Genomic DNA, 16,374 nt, shown 5'->3' with positions numbered 1-16,374 from the left:
TTTACAGATGAAGAAATGGCCTTAGAGAAGTAAAATGGCTTACCCATGATCACATACCTAATAATGCTGAAGAGTTAGGAAACTAAACCAAATCTCTTGGCTCCTTATTTAAGTCTTCCAGGATGAGTTTACAAAATTACAAAACCTCAAAGTTGGAAAAGACTGAGGAGGCTACCTACTCCAGCCCACACTTGAAACAGAACTCCCTCTATAATAGCCCTCATAAGAGGACATCTAGTCTCTGCTTAAGGACCTCAATCCACTGGTACTTAAGACAACAACCCATAAATGGACCCTAAAAAGTTTAAGGGTTAATGAATGCCTCATTGCTAAAGAGCTTATTCCCTGGGAAGGTATATTCATTATTTGAGTTTCCGGGAGAAAGGCATTATACACACCTACTGAAATGCTTAATAGATGCTTGTTTGCTGACTGATTGATACTTTCATTGAAAAGACAGTCAGCTTTTTGTTTTTTAAAGGTATCAAGTGATCCAGTTTAGCATCAAAATTGTAATTTACCAAAACCTGAAAAGGGCTCTTATGCCTTTTCAAAATGAGAAATGCATTATATTCTCAATGAAAGAAACATATTCATAAGCTCTTTTTGCTGGGAGGCTAAGAAAATGATATTTTAAGCCAACACATAGATTTTTTGCTTTTTGGTTTTTTCTTTTGTGAACCAACTAAATTTTTTGTCTGCAGAAGGAAGTGGCCCTGGAAAAGGAAATGGCAAATCAATCCAGTATCTTTGCTAAGAAAACTCTAAATGGGGTCACAAAGTCAGACATGACTGAAACAACTGAACAGCGGCAGCAAATGTTTTGTTCTCTGATCTTCCTTTTCTCACAATTGCCTCATGAATAAGCTTACAGAGAGGAAGACTAAAGAAGCATTAAGTGAGCATTATTCTTTGGTTATTCCAGTATGGAACCTCCCTCTACTGATGATAAAATATAAGCTACTTGAGTGCTGAAGGTATTTTGTTTGTATCTTTATAGCCCCAGAGACCAACACAATGCTATGCTCACAGTAATTGCCTAATAAATGCTTACTGATTGGTAATAAATGGTTAATTCTTCTATGTTTTATAGAGGACAAAGTGGTCGCTCAGTTAGTATTCATCAGATGCAGAACTTAAAACCTTCTTGATTAGTGCTATAGAACAAATTTAAAATTTATATTTAACAATATTGACTGACATGAAGTTATTTTTGGGTGGAGGGAGTTATGGCACAGGGGAAGTTTGACTTTAGCTTTGACCAGCTATTTTATTTAAGGCAGCTAGGTGGTACAGTGGATAGGGATTGGTTTAGAGTTAAAGATCTATGTTAGATGCTGTCTCGAACACTTAATAGGGGTTTGACCCTGGGAAAGTCATTTAGCTTCTTTCAGCCTCAGTTTCCTTTTCTATCAAAAGAGGGGGTGGGGATTCAATGGCCTCCAAGGTAATATTATAAAGAACTTAGCACAGTGCCTGGCATACAGTATATACTATATGAATGCTTATGTCCTTACCTTTGCCCCTACGGACCCTTTCAGCTTGGGAAAAAAAAAATTGACTATTCTCTATTTTTATTTGTTTAGATGATTGACTACACTGAATGGAATTGAATGAAAAGCACCTTGGCAGCATAGGGTGGGAAGAAACTATTTGCCCTAGTATCAAACGCTGACCATTTCAGGCCTCCTGTCCTGCATTTACCTTTAGACTGCTCTGATTCTATTGGTGAGCTAAACTGTGGCACCCACCATTGGGCAAATAGTAAGAATGTGAGTCCCACTGGAGGTTTCCATAATGTAGAGACTACACCACACCATTATAGAAGAAAAGGCCAACAAGATAAAGATTAAAAAGGCTTGCTAACCTAAAGTTGGCTTAGTTAGGAGATTGCAAATCATACACAGGTACTGTCAGTTATGTGGGACTGTCAAGACTTGAGAATTCAGGAATAGTTTATGGATTATCAATGCCCTTTGAGCATCTTTCCCACCCCCACCCCTATCAATCATTAGAAATTTCTCTGTTCATTATCACCTTAACCCAGGTGGGAAGGGGAAATATAATCAGCTAATTTGGCTAATTATTAGCAGCTCTGATCATCTTGGAGGAGGAGAGGTAGAGAGAAGGAACTGGAAATTACTGTATAAAGTGAAGTTTGAAAATTACTTGTGAATATAACCTTCCTTCACCTTCCCTCTGCCAGAATGGCTGTAAGAGATTTAAGTTTTCAGCAAAGAATTTTATTGCATGTAAATGCTTAGAGTGCATGGGTCCACCAGTTTTGTCCAATAAATTCAAAAGGTGAGGTTTATTTTTTTTTCAGCATTTAACAGCCACTTACTCCCATGTGGAACTATTAAGTTGAGTAGGAAGCTACAGGTTTTAGTAGCTCTACTGACAAATGTGACCTTACATAAATGAGTAGAGTCACCAAGGGAAGCTGGGACAGACAGGGACAGAAATTGGAGAGAATTACCTAAGTCTGTCCTTTCCTTTGGCTTTAGTAGTCAGCAGGGGACCCTCCCCAGCCCAAATAAGGAAAGGAAGAATGTACTGAGCATTAAGTGCACTAAGAATAAACCTGAGCTCCTGTGGATAAGGTTACTCTCAACACATTTTGTTTTGTGTGACACAGACCCCAAAGATCTGTAATTATCCTGGGATTGCTGTGGGGGTTTGCTTGCTTCTTCCTAGTTATTTTGCCTGTGTGTGAGCACGTGTGCATCTGTTTGTGCGTGTGATCTTTCTCTTTCTTGGCTTTGTTGTCCCCCTTTGGCACCGGAGATCTGGTGTGTGTGCTGGAGCGTGTGTGTATGTGTGGGGGGTCTCAGCAGTGCCAAAAAAAATCTGCTGAAGAGTCCGAGGGAGGCAGGCAGGGCTATTTTTGTTCGAAGCTGATACTTTTTGCATGAGTTGAAGTCTCTGCCTGGAAGAGGGCTCAGGTTGTTTCCGGGGGGAGAACTGTGCAGAAGAGACCCAAAGTTCAACGAAGCCCCAAGAAGCAGCTAGAACAGCAAGAAAAAAGCAGGGGCCCCCCACAAGCGAACAGTGCACCCTCTGGCTGGGCCAGCTCCAGGACCCTGAAGCATTCTTCAGACTACCATCTTAACAGCACCTTTTCAAATTGACTAACACTCACCCCTGCCACCATGACTGAGATCACAGCAGAAGGTACTGTAACCATTTTCTAACACAACTGTAGGGAAAACTTGACTTTGACAGATGCACCAAATTGATGTTCAACGATGGGAAGAGGCCCCTGCCAATTTCAGAGTGGGGTATACAGGACAGTGTATATTGTCTGTGATTATGTAGAGGGCTGGGGCCTCACAGAAGTGTGTTGTGGGGGTGAGATGGGAGGGATTCTATATGTGTTTGCTTTGTGTAGGGGAACTTAAGGGCTGGCCACTGGGCCTTCTACTTAAAAAAAAACTTCTTGCCCCCAAATTCTCTATATAGCTATGTATCTGTAATATGAGAGCAGCTGCCCAAGTGGGAACCTTCCACAACATCAGGTGGAATTTGTGCTAAAGTTAAACCATTAGGCTTAATATTTATCTTTTAAAATAACTTTTTAAACATATACATACATATATGCTAACATACAGAACAGACTTAATTTGAGATTAGTACTTTCCTCCCTTATAGCTTGTCATATATATAATCCTATGTATATTCATAATACATATCTAAATATATATACCTATCTGCACATACAAAAGTCTTAGTGCAGTTTTAAACATTAATAGTTTAAAGTTGTACTAAGATTTTTGGAAAACCTTTTATATGTAGTCACACATATGTGAAGATATGCTTAGTTTAAAATAGTCTTGATATGTTTTATATTCCTGTTGAACATTCAGAAGTATATTTTTATGGCAAAGCAAAATTACTGGAGATCAACAAGAGGGAGGGAGGGAGGGAGGGAGGAAGAGAGAGAGAGAGAGAGACAGGGACACAGAGGGACACAGAGAAAGAGACAGAGACACACAGAGACATACACAGAGACACACACACACACACACACACACACACACACACAAAAAGGCACGACATGCTTAGTTTCCAAAAATGCAAATCCCATGGCTATTGGTATCTTTCACATATGTGCTTTTTCCCCCTAGTGATGATTACATTCTTTCAAATAGCTTATATTTTACAAAATCATGGAATTTATTTTCTATTTCACTAAGCAGTCCAAAAAAGGAATATTAATCTCATATTTGCCACATTTTACATTTTTTGTGGGGTGGGGGTGTGTGTTGTGGGATATGAAGAGAGGCAGGATTTGGGCTTTTGACTTCATTACTGCCAGAATTGAGACACACCCTCCACTTATGCAGATGGGCAACACTTCTGTAACTTACAGATGTAAGATTGATGTCCCTATGGTCACACAGCTAGTATGCATCAGAAGCAGTACCTGAACTCAAGTCTTCATGACTCTAGAATCAACCTTCCATTCACAATGTCATGCTATTTATATGTGTGTGTATGTGTTTTGTTTTGTTTTGTTTTGATTGTTAAGGGGCAATGAGGGTTGACTTGCCCAGGGTCACACAGCTAGCAAGTGTCAAGTGTCTGAAGCTGGATTTAAACTCAGGTCCTTTGGAATCTAGGGCCAGTGCTTTATCCACTGTGCCACCTAGCTGCCTCTATTTATTTTATAGTTTAAAAATATTTTTTCTATGCAACGAATGACAATAATTGGGCTGTAGTAGATCATCTCTAAGGTCCTTTCCCCTCTAAATAAATGATCTATGATCCTCTGCTGAAAGAACAGAACTATCCTCTATTCTTTAGAAAAATATGTATACAAGTAATATAGCTTTTGAGTTTCAGAGGCTGGAGCTAATCTATCTATAATTTGCTTCTGGCAGTCAGAAGAAAATGAAACAGGTGGAAGTTAGTGCTCAACAGTTTCCAAATTAAAGGGTTGGCCAGAGGAGCTGGTGAGATAGAAGGTTTGTGGTCTTAGTTCTTTGTGAGGTTGTTAGGGCAGGGTCAAATATTAGGTTCCTTCTTTTTCTTTGCAAGCTTGTAATTGGAAACTGTCACAAGAATCCAAAAATTACTCATTTAGATTTTTAAAATGTTTTACACCTTGTGGTTTAATAAATACCAAAATTTGATCTTATTCAACATACAATTTAGAATTTGGGGGCTGAATGTAGACAGTTTTGTATTATTTTGTTTTTTCTATTGGTCGATGACAAGGACTGGCATTTATACAGTACTTTAACATTTGTAAAACCTTTTATGTATCTATCATTTCATCTGAGATTAAAAAAACACACCTCTTTTAGGGATTTAAAAAAAAACATACCTTATTATTCATGTTTTATATAGAAGGAAACTAAGGCTCAGAGAGTTTGTTATTCTTATGGGCATAAAGCTTTTATGTAGCTGAGGGGACATTTGAATCCAGGTTTTCCTAAACTGAAGTCCAGCATTTTGGAAGTGTTAGATAAATGCTTATTGACTGATTGATATAGCACTCACATTCTATTTATTCTTGGAGAAGGCTCTCCTTTGATAACCACAACTTTAGCTCTGTTCATGGTATTTAGAGACACGTGCTCTTAGTGTTCTACCTCTGAATAGTGTTGACCTTCAGCAGAATTATAATACCAAGTGGCTAAAATAAACTATCCCTTACTTGTTCGGGATCAGGCTCAGTAGATTTTTGCAGGTATTTAATGAAACCTTCTGCAAATGCTGTCTTGGTTACATGCTAAAATATGCTCATCCCTGCTATTCCCCAGTGTAATGTTTTAAGAGGATTGGGGAAAATATCCTTCATTTTTGCATATAATAAATGAAGGAACCAAATTTTGGAATCTAAATTTTTAAATGCCCCTTGGCCAGAATTCAGAATATTGTCTGTTAACCTGAACACTCCAGTTTCATGGCATCTGAAAACCCCTGCATCAACATTTCCAGCTTTTTCTCTCTTCTTTTATGTCTTTCATTTCAGTGATAGTCAAATGCCATTCAGTCTGTCAGCTAAAGAGAGCTTGCCCTTGCAGATAGGTGCTGGAGTTAATCCATAAGGGTGTTCAAGGTGCCCTCTCCAACTATTAAACTATGTATTATAGCACACTTTCTTTGCCATAGCTCTTGGGCATATCTGCTTAACTTAAACAATATGTCACACTTTGCTGGAGCTAAACTATTTATCAAATGGCCTTCTTCATTTGTCACCTATCAAGGAAAAAGATCATGGGATTTTAGAGCTGAAACAGATCTCAAAAAAGATATAGTCTACCATGCCTCCCTGTCCCCCCTCCCCACACACTTTTATTTCTGTATGAGCAGGCTGTGGTCCAGAGGGGTTGAGACTTGCCCATAATAATACATAGAGTTAGCTGTGGAAGGCTCTTCAGACTTGTGCCATTGGTGCCAGTGATATTGGAAACCATTAAACTGTGCACATATCCCGAGGCTCTTCCCCTTCCCCCACCCCTCTCTCTCCACATACCATCTCTACAAAGATGACTCTCAGACTTATATATCCAGCCTTTCTTTCTTGAGTTCCAATTCCACATAATCAAATACCAAATGGATGTTTTAAGATAGATATTCCAATTGTATCTGTAACTTAATATATCAAAAATCAAAACAATACAAAAATCCATCATCATGCCCTTCCCTCCTAAACCTACCACACTTCTGAGCTTCCTTAAATCTGTCAATAGAGCTCCTATCTTCCAGTCACAAAAAGTTCACAGCCTCAAAGTGTTCACTGAATTCTTCATTCTACCTCAACCAAAATATGCAACAAATTACCAAGTTATGTAATGTCTACCTAGACAGCATCTCTCAATCCCTCCAATGTATCAATCAAATGGCTAAAACCTTAGGTCACTCATTGAGTAAAGGATAACAGATAGAAGGTATGAAGATAAATAGTAAAATAAAGATGCCTCCAAGGTTTCTAAGGTATAGAGCAGATTTTATTGGAGGGGAGAGGAAGGAAAATGATGAATTAAGTTTTGAAAACATTTTGTTTAAAGAAACCGTATGCTATTGAAATTAATTTGTAGGCAATTGAAGATATGGGATTATTGGGGTTCAAGTGAAGGTATAAAATACTTGAATGTATTTGAATATAGAAGGAAAAGAACCAGTGGGGGGAAAAAAGAATCATGGGGCAGCTAGGTGGTACAGTGGATAGAGTACCAGCTCTGGAGTCAGGAGAACCTGAGTTCAAATCCAACCTCAGACACTTGACACTAACTAGCTGTGTGACCCTGGGCAAGTCACTTAACCCCAATTGCCACACACACACACACACACACACAAACAAGAATCATGAAGTTAACTCCAAAGTTATACTGGAGTTAGCTTTTTCATTTACTGCTAATGGGAACTTGGGGAAATCATTTAAATCCTTGGACTTCAGTTTCCTAATCTCTAAGTGAGTAGATCAAACTAAATATATAAGATCTCTTCCATTTTTAAATAGTATCAAATTATAGTATTAATATGTAAATTTCTTGTCTTTGTATTCCCATCACCTAGGATAATGCTTGAATACATTGTAGGTACTTGTTGATTAACTGAGGACGGGAGGAGCCCTTTTTCAATACTTATGAGTTAAAGGCAATGAGCCTTTTTCCATCATTGTATCTATAATGCACTTATCTATAATGCACTTACTTTATTCAGATAGTAAAGACTGAAATTAGATTCACCATTCATTTATTAAACTCCCTCTATGCGGGAAGCACTATGATAGGTATTAGAGATACAAAGACAAAAACAAAACCATTTCCTATCTCAATGAGCTTGCATTCTACTGTTTAATGATATTTGAATTGAACTCATGCTAGGGAGTCAATGAGCAATGAATAAAATTAATTCTAAGAAGCAATGAGGAATAAGTTGGAGTTAAAAAACATAAATCTTCATTGAACTGGAGGGACCATTTGCCATCTTCCTCTTGAATAACTCTTTGAGTTTCCTGTTAGAATGTGAGTTCTATGAAGGCAGGGACAGTGTTTTTGCCTTTCTTTCTATGTCCAGTGCTTAACACAGTGCCTGCCATGTAGTAAGTACTCATTGACTGACTGGTTGAGGGTAACTAAGAAAGCAAGGATCAGGGTTGGGTGAGGTAAGAGAGATGAGGGGGGAAATGTCAGGTAATGAAGTTGTGGTTAAAGTTGGGGATTCTGAGTTATATCTTGGAGATAAAGCAGATGATAATAAGGCTTAGGAGCTGGCCACTCTTTTATATGACTGACATAATGTGGAAGTGTGGAGATTGTAGATTCAGAAGTAGAATGTACCTTAGAAGCCATGCAATCCAACCCCTTCATTTATAAAGTGAGGAAACTGAGAAATCGAGTTCAGTGATTTGTCAAGGTCACATGGGTAATATTTGACACAAGTATGATTTGACCTTAGGTCCTCCTATTCCAAAATTCAGCATTCTTTCCACTGTAACATACAATCTCACAAGCAAAGTGAAACTTATACTATTAAATCAAGGAGTCTAAGTGGAAGAATGTTAACTAGGTTCTAAAATCCTTTGGAAACAATGTATTGGGTCTTAAGGGGCAGTAGTTAACATCAACAATTTGCAGAATGTCAGGTAATCCATTTGATTGGTTGAGAGAAGGTGGTGGTTCATGGTACTGAGAAATGGTATTATGAAATGAGAAGAGTAATGCATCATTTTGATAGGGGAAATGGGAAAAGGTTAAGACTCTGTGGAAGTTGATCCTTCTTGGAATGGGAAAAGGTTTAGACTCTGTGGAAGTTGATCCTTCTTGGAGTTCAAGAAAAGGCTATAGGATAACTAGTTGGTGGATTTATTTCTGGTGTAAGTTGTAGGAGATGGCCACTGGTCAATCAATCATTAAGCAATGACTAAGCACAGTGCCAAGCATTGCACTTAGTAGGAAGAAGGAAGGAAGAAAGGAAGGAAGCAAATCAATCAATCAATCACTCCTGCTCTCAGGGAGCTTAAATTATAATCTTCTTTAACTATGAAATTTTGATTCTGTGAGTATAGTTCTTTCAATTGTTTGTCTTGGGTGAAAAATTGTAGTGAGGTAAAAAAAAATTAGTGTTCTGATGGATTAAAGAAAAAAGAAACTATTTGCAAAGCTGTCCTGGTTGATGACTGACTTTATTTCTTTGCTAATTGAGGGAGCAATCCAAGCAGAGTCCATGAAGCATAATTCCCAATGAATAAAAACAAAAAGTACATTGAGTTCATTTTAAAGGGTATTTTGCAATGTAAGCCTGACCATATTCCATTGGGGAACATCCTATCTTGGTTTAAAAAATGTTTTGTAATATCTAACCCCCCCCAACAACTTTTGAACATTTAAGCAAATGGTAAAAATGGAAAATGTTTTTCTTATCAACTTAAATGCTTCTTAATTTTTCTATTTATTTTCAGTCAGCATTGTGATTATAATTTAAAAATCATGCTACTTTACAATGCTGGAGTGAATCGAGGGTATTCAGCCATTATACTAAGGTTTAAGGATCCTTGGAGACTTTAGGCCTCCAATGTTGTTTGCATTAATGTTTAATCAGTTAACAATATTTAATACCAGAGAAGTATAAAATAGTACAACCAAGCACTTTTAAAATCATTTCCATTGACATTTGGGTTGAATATATCAAATTGAAAAGAGAATGCATGATTTTCCAGTTTAGTTTGTAGCCTTACAAATCCATTCAGTTGGAGCTTAAAGGTAGCAGGAACCAATTATTGTTTTTCTTTTCTAGACTAGAGCAAGAATTCTTTGGGGACATACCCATTGCATGAAAATACATACATACATTGTATACAGCAGCATATTTTAATAGAGGAAATAGGGTAAAAGCTCCATTAGATACTATGTCTTAAAGCAATTCAGTGTTTTTTTTTTTAGCTTATGGATTTCCATCACTAAAAACAATTCAAATGTGAAACCCCAAAGCAGAGTGATCTAACAATGACAACAGAACCATATCAAACAAGAGTTAAAAGAGTCACTCTCCTAGTTGTCTACTTGCTCTGACCAATTGGATTAGCATGAACACAATAGCACAAGGTAGGAAACTAACTAGGTAAGTTCTTTTAGTGTCATGTGAACATATTTTTCCCCAAACTGAGACTTATGCAGAAATAGATGAACTTCCTAGTCCAAGAAGACTGCATTTTCAATCTTCAAAGAGATTTTAAAAGAATATACTCGGCACATATGTAATGAATAAAGACCTGCTTCTCTCTCTCTCTCTTTCTCTCTCTCTCTCTGTGCTGTTCTTCAAGCATCAAAAGCATCCCCATCTCTATGCCTGAAGTCAAGTTGTCAAAGGCACAATGAATCTAAGACTTTGTGAGATCCTTTGGTATGTAAATGAGCTGGCTCCCCCTATAATTCAAAGAGTAGATTTAGGTTGTAATTTCCTTTAAATATCAAATCTGAACCCAGTTTAGACTGTTTGTTTATAATTTGGCTCTGCACAATTAGCTTCATGTTGCAAGGAAGAACAGTATTCTATACAATGCCATTTTAACAAATACTAATTTATATTAGTTATAGAATATTGGATCTAGAAGGGACTTTAGAGAAGATTTAGTCAGATATTTTACAAATGCAAATGCATAACAATCCAGAGTTACTGATTCTGACCCTTGGAGTTATGTTTTGACTTGACTGAGAGGACATGACACCTAAGAAAATTAAACACCAATTCTATTCTTCATCCTCTACTTGCTCACTTTGTCATTTCACCTGTCCCTGATATAAGGTATCCATCTGTTAAAAGAAAACAACTGATAGGCTTTTGTTGGACAGTAATAATAGTTCTTTGAGAGGAGAAATGTGCTTGTGTATAATGGAGAACAAGAGGACACAATATAATTAGACTTCCAAATTCCATTTCACAAGTGAAAAATATCTTTTAAAAAAATACCATACAACTTATTACTTTAACTATTTAAAAAACATTATGCTAGAAAAGGGAGAGATAAAGATAAATAAGATGGGATCCCCATCTTCAGGGACTTTACAATTTAGCAGAAATAACTACCTAGATATAAATAAATATAAAGCAAATTATACTATATTAAACACATAAGGTGGAGCAGAAAGTTCTGTGAAATCAGCTATGGGAGAAATTCCTTCCAATTTTGCCATTTTGGGAGTGGGGATTAGGGAAAACTTCATTGCTGTAGAAAGATTTGACCTGATTGATGGTGAGGAGAGGGGATTCCAGGGGATATGCAAAGGGACAGAGATTTAAAAGTGTGGGTTTTACAGTTTAGATTAGCAAGAATGGAAACTATATGAGTAGAGCAGCATGAGACAAGATTGGAAAAGCAGATAGGAAACCAGATTGTAGGGTTTTAAGGTCATCCAAAAAAATAACCTGGACATTTTTTTCAGTAGGTAACAGAGAGCCATTGAAAGTTTTGTATTCATGAGATAATGAGATCACACTTATGAAAGAGGATATTAATCTTGCAGCATTATGCAGAATTAATTTGAAGGCAGATAAATTAGAGGCAGGGAGACCTGGTAGAAGGTTATTTATATAAACTAGTCAGAGGATAATGAGGTCCTGAATGTGGGTGGTCAACGTGATCATGGTAAAGAAGGAATAGATATGAGAGAGATTATGAAGGTAGAATCAAAAAGATTTGGCAACAAATTTAATTCAGTTCATTTGTTAAATGCCTAAATATGTAGAATACACTAGAAATTCAAAGATGAAAATGTTGTGGGAGTTTCCCAGTTTGAGTTCCTTGAGAGCCCAGAGAGAAATCACACTCACTATCATGTCTGCAAGATGGGTGTTCAGACAGGAAAAAGAAAGAAAGAAAGAAAGAAAGAAAGAAAGAAAGAAAGAAAGAAAGAAAGAAAGAAAGAAAGAAAGAAAGGAAGGAAGGAAGGAAGGAAGGAAGGAAGGAAGGAAGGAAGGAAGGAAGGAAGGAAGGAAGGAAGGAAGGAAAGAAAGAAAGAAAGAAAGAAAGAAAGAAAGAAAGAAAGAAAGAAAGAAAGAAAGAAAAGAGAGAAAGAAAGAAAGAAAAAAGACTTTTCTTTTCTCACTGAGAAGGCCTGCAAGCCTGTTCCCTGGAAACTGCTCCATTATCTTAGAGTACACATTGGGTTTTTATCATTTTTTAAGCTTGCTTACAGTTTATGGTCAATTAATGAATCACAGGAGCTGTTAAAAGTCAGGTCTGTTACTGTGGGAAATGAATTACTAAGTGGTTGGTCTTATCATAATTCCCTGTATTGGTAAGAGATCTCTAAAATAGTGGAGGATCTTTTTTTTTTTTTTTTGGTGGGGAAATGTGTTAAGTGACTTGCCCAAAGTCACACAGCTAGTAAGTGCTAAGTTTCTAAGGCCAAATTTGAACTCAGGTCCTCCTGAATCCAGGGCCATTGCTTTATCTACTGTGCCACCTAGCTGCCCCATGTGGAGGATCCTTTTAAAACAGAATCATTATTACTCATCCTGTTGTTTCCAGGAAGGAAACTGGAGTTCTCCATTAATACATCTCCATAGATCTCTTCCATTGGTACCTAGGTTACCTTAACCAGGGAGAAATGTTTTCCCATACATCACAATAGTAAAGTTCATTTTTCTCCTCTGCTTGGTACAGTCACAACATAAATGTACATATAAGAAATGACAAGCAGGTGGATTTCAGAAAAACCTGGAAAGACTTATATGAACTGGTACTAAGTGAAATGAGCAGAACCAAGAGAACATTGTACACAGTAACAGCAACATTGTATACTGATCAACTATGAGTGACTTAGGTCTTCTCAGCAATACAATGAACCAAGACAATTCCAAAGAATTCATGATAGAAAGAGAATATGTGTGTGTGTGTGTGTATGTGTGTGTGTGTATGTGTGTGTGTGTGTATATATATAAACCTATATCAAATTACTTACCATTTTAGGAAGGGGGAGGGAGAAAATTTGGAACTCAAAATTTTTATAAAATGAATGTTAAAAATTGTCTTTACATGTAACTAGAAAAAATAAGATACTATTTAAAAATAAATGTACAGGGGCAGCTAGGTGGTGCAGTGGATAGTGTACTGGCCCTGGAGTCAGTAGGACCTGAGTTCAAATCCAGCCTCAGACACTTGACACAGCTATGTGACCCTGGGCAAGTCACTTAACTCCAATTGCCTCACCAAAAAAAAAAATGTACAAATAATTTGAGTGTAAGTTATAATCTTTTAAGTGCATAGGAGAGGTCCAAATAGAATGGTAAGATAAATTTGAGAAGGAAGATATCACTAATGGCTTATAACATAAAATCACTTAAAGGAGGGGGCAGGGGAAGGAAAGAGATCAGAGATAGCTTTATAGAGAGAAACTTCAACTGAGTTGAGCCTTAAAAGAACTGAAGGATTTCAGGAGGCCATGGCAGTCAGGACTTTCAAGAATTTTAAATGTTAACAGGGATATGTTTTTGTTGTTATATCCCAGTCATTTTGGGGTATTACTCCTCCCCACAGCTTACCCATGAAGATAACTATGCCTTCCCTTGTAACAACTTCAAAATATCTGAGAAAAATCAATTTAACACACAGCTGATAGTGCATATGTATTGTGGCCTAACTCTCTACCAACTTTCCATACATACTTGTATTCCCCTACTTCTCTACCCAAAGTGAAGAAGTACTTTATCCTTGGTGCATAGTTTTTTTGGATAAGTTAAAGTATGCATGCTCTTTTTCTGCAGTGGATTTCTAGGTTTCATTCAATATTCCTGGAAAGGTGAACTAGGTCTTTCAGAAAAAAAAAATGGTAATGTAAGGTTCCATGCTCTAAAATTTCACAGGGGACAACAGCCCAGGAAGGATGAAAAGTTCTCTAGAATGAAACTGTGAAGACACAAAGAGAAGCAGTTCCAAAAGGGAAAATTTATCAAAATCAATTGATATAGACACACAGGGAATTTCTTTAGCCAACTTATACTTTAGAGAAATATATACAGAAGAAGGAAGCAAGTGCCTACAGTGGAGGTACACAGAAATTTGAAAACTGAGACACATGCCTGTAAGAAAACTGGAAGGATGGAGAGAAATTCTAAAAAGTTAGATTGCAGGAAAAGAAAATGATCTGATGAGGTATAGAATTTCTATTGGACAGTTTAGTGGCAACATAATAGAAAGGTGGTGGAATGTAACTTCTTTTTTGGGGTCTTGGCTTTTCTTCCCAGGAGAAATATTTTTGACAGGAAAGGACAAAACAAAAATGGCCAATAGAGAGTTGTAACCTAAGATAATGACAGTGCCTACCTCAAAGAGTTCAGATAATCAAGCCCAGATGAAGCATATCCAATACTATGCACATGTGGTTGTGACAGCCAAGTCACTGGTGGGCATCTTCTAGAGGTCGTTGCTCATAAAGATCCAGGACAGAAAGGAGAAGTGAAGAGAATTAGCATTTCTATAGTACCTGCTCTCTGCCAGGCACTATACTAAGCCCCCCGTTTTTTTTTAGTTTACAAATATCTCACTTGATCCTCACAACAACATTATATTATCCCTGTATTACAGCTAGGGAAACTGATGCAGAGAGAAGTTAAATGACTTGCCCAAGATCACACAGCTGTCATTGTTATCGGTTTGTCTTTCATTCTTGAAGAAGACGGTGGCATCAGGGTGATATCATGACTTGCAGTGAATTAGATTTAAGTGAGAAGGAGAACTGTGCAAGGTCACCAACCTTACTCTCTCCTCCAGAGTCATCTGGGTCCAGTGGCAAGATATAGATCAGGATGACTAGAGAAGGCTCTGGATGTTTGAGGTAATTGTGGTTAAATGTGTAACGATTACAATGATGCCACCTGCTGGAGATTTACTGTAGAAGAGCTCCGCCCATGAGGTGAAGGTCTTTGAGGGCAAGACCATGTGTCTGTTCTTTGGCATCAGGAAGTGACATTTGCTTGTGGGAGGAAGGAGGGGGAGCCTCGAGCTCTGACTCTCTCTCTTTCCTGAGGACTCTGGTGGAAAAGGGAGCTAGAAATGCGCTATCCCTTTAATAGATAGATTAATATAGGCCTTTCTCTCTCTCTTTACCAAATTCTTATTCTCCTTAATAAATGCTTAAAAGTCTACCTTTTGCTAAAGCTTATAATTTATTGGCAACCACTCATTAGATATTTTAGACAGACTAGCTAGAATTTTAGCCCTTAACAAATGACTTTTCCAGTGTCACACTGCTGGTAAGTGTTTGAAGTCAGATTTGAACTCTAAGTCCTCCCAACTTCAGGACCAGTGCTCTAATCCACTGTGCTTACTGGAGATGGCCCTGGATGTTTGAGACGGAGTTAAGTGACTTGCCAAGGGTCACACAGCTAGTAAATGTCTGAGCCCATATTTGAGCTCAGATCTATTCTGACTCCTGGATCAGCACTTTAAAATAAGTTGCCTCTAGGCAGGAGGTCAAATATCTTGATTTCTGAAAAAGGGAAGAGAATGTGACCTGGAACCTATGGGACAATAATCTTGAATTTAATTCCTGGAAAAACGTCTAGAACATTGCTAGAAAATTATTAGTGAACATATTAAATCTATAATCATGAAAACTATCATAGGTTCATCAACAACACTTTATCCATAATAACTTCATTTTTTGACAGGCTTACTAGATTGATAAAATAGGGTAATGCATCAGGTACAGTTTTTACATAGATTTCAGGAATTAATTTTACAAAGTCTCTAATGTTCTTGTTTTGTACAAGAAGGAAAAATATTGGCTAGATGAAAATACAGTTAGATGGATTCAAAATGGGTTATTACTGCATCCATGTCAGTATAGAGGATGATTTCTACCAGTTTGCCTCTTCTGTTATCAAGAAAAAATTTCTAAAACCGGAACTATCCAAAAATGGAATGGGCACTCCTAGAAGGTAATAGGTTCTCCCCGACTAGACATTTTCAAGGGCTATTTTCAAGGAAAATTTTCAAGAAGTTTCTCAATTAAGTATGGATCGGATGCCTTTTGAAGTACCTTCCTATGTGAGGATTCCACATAGAGATTATGTCTCTACAGGCAAACAATGAAAATAGAATGATAATAACTTATTTTATATTACATGTCTTATGATTTTTTTGTGTGTTTTCCTTAAAACAGTACTAAGGAATTGATAGTTTTCAAAAATCCTCCTTATTACAGAAGAAGAATCTGAGGATGAGAAAGCTGAACTGACTTAGCACATTTATATAACTAGTAAATATCTAAGTTGGGACTTGGACTCAGATTTTATTAATCTAAATGTAGTGGGTTTTTTCCTATTATTCCAGCTTAAAGCCTTGTATACAATATTATGCTAATCACTGTCAGATGAATAAACTTTTGCATTCTAGTCAGTTGCACTGTTGGGCAGAGA

General features: G+C 37.2%; 1 protein-coding gene across 1 annotated transcript in view; it reads left to right on the top strand.

Moving 5' to 3' along the window:
* The first annotated feature begins 2,623 nt into the window (after nucleotides 1-2,623).
* TRDN (triadin) overlaps nucleotides 2,624-16,374 on the top strand; it is a 170,719-nt gene continuing 156,968 nt past the window's right edge. Inside the window, exon 1 of the mRNA XM_044000627.1 lies at nucleotides 2,624-3,174. Coding sequence (XP_043856562.1) covers nucleotides 3,153-3,174 — 22 coding nt within the window. The 5' untranslated portion in view covers nucleotides 2,624-3,152. The remainder of the gene's footprint in view (nucleotides 3,175-16,374) is intronic.

This window comes from Dromiciops gliroides, chromosome 4 (assembly GCF_019393635.1).
Source record: "Dromiciops gliroides isolate mDroGli1 chromosome 4, mDroGli1.pri, whole genome shotgun sequence".
Classification (NCBI taxonomy): domain Eukaryota; kingdom Metazoa; phylum Chordata; class Mammalia; order Microbiotheria; family Microbiotheriidae; genus Dromiciops; species Dromiciops gliroides.
This window is presented reverse-complemented; position numbering and strand designations above follow the sequence as displayed.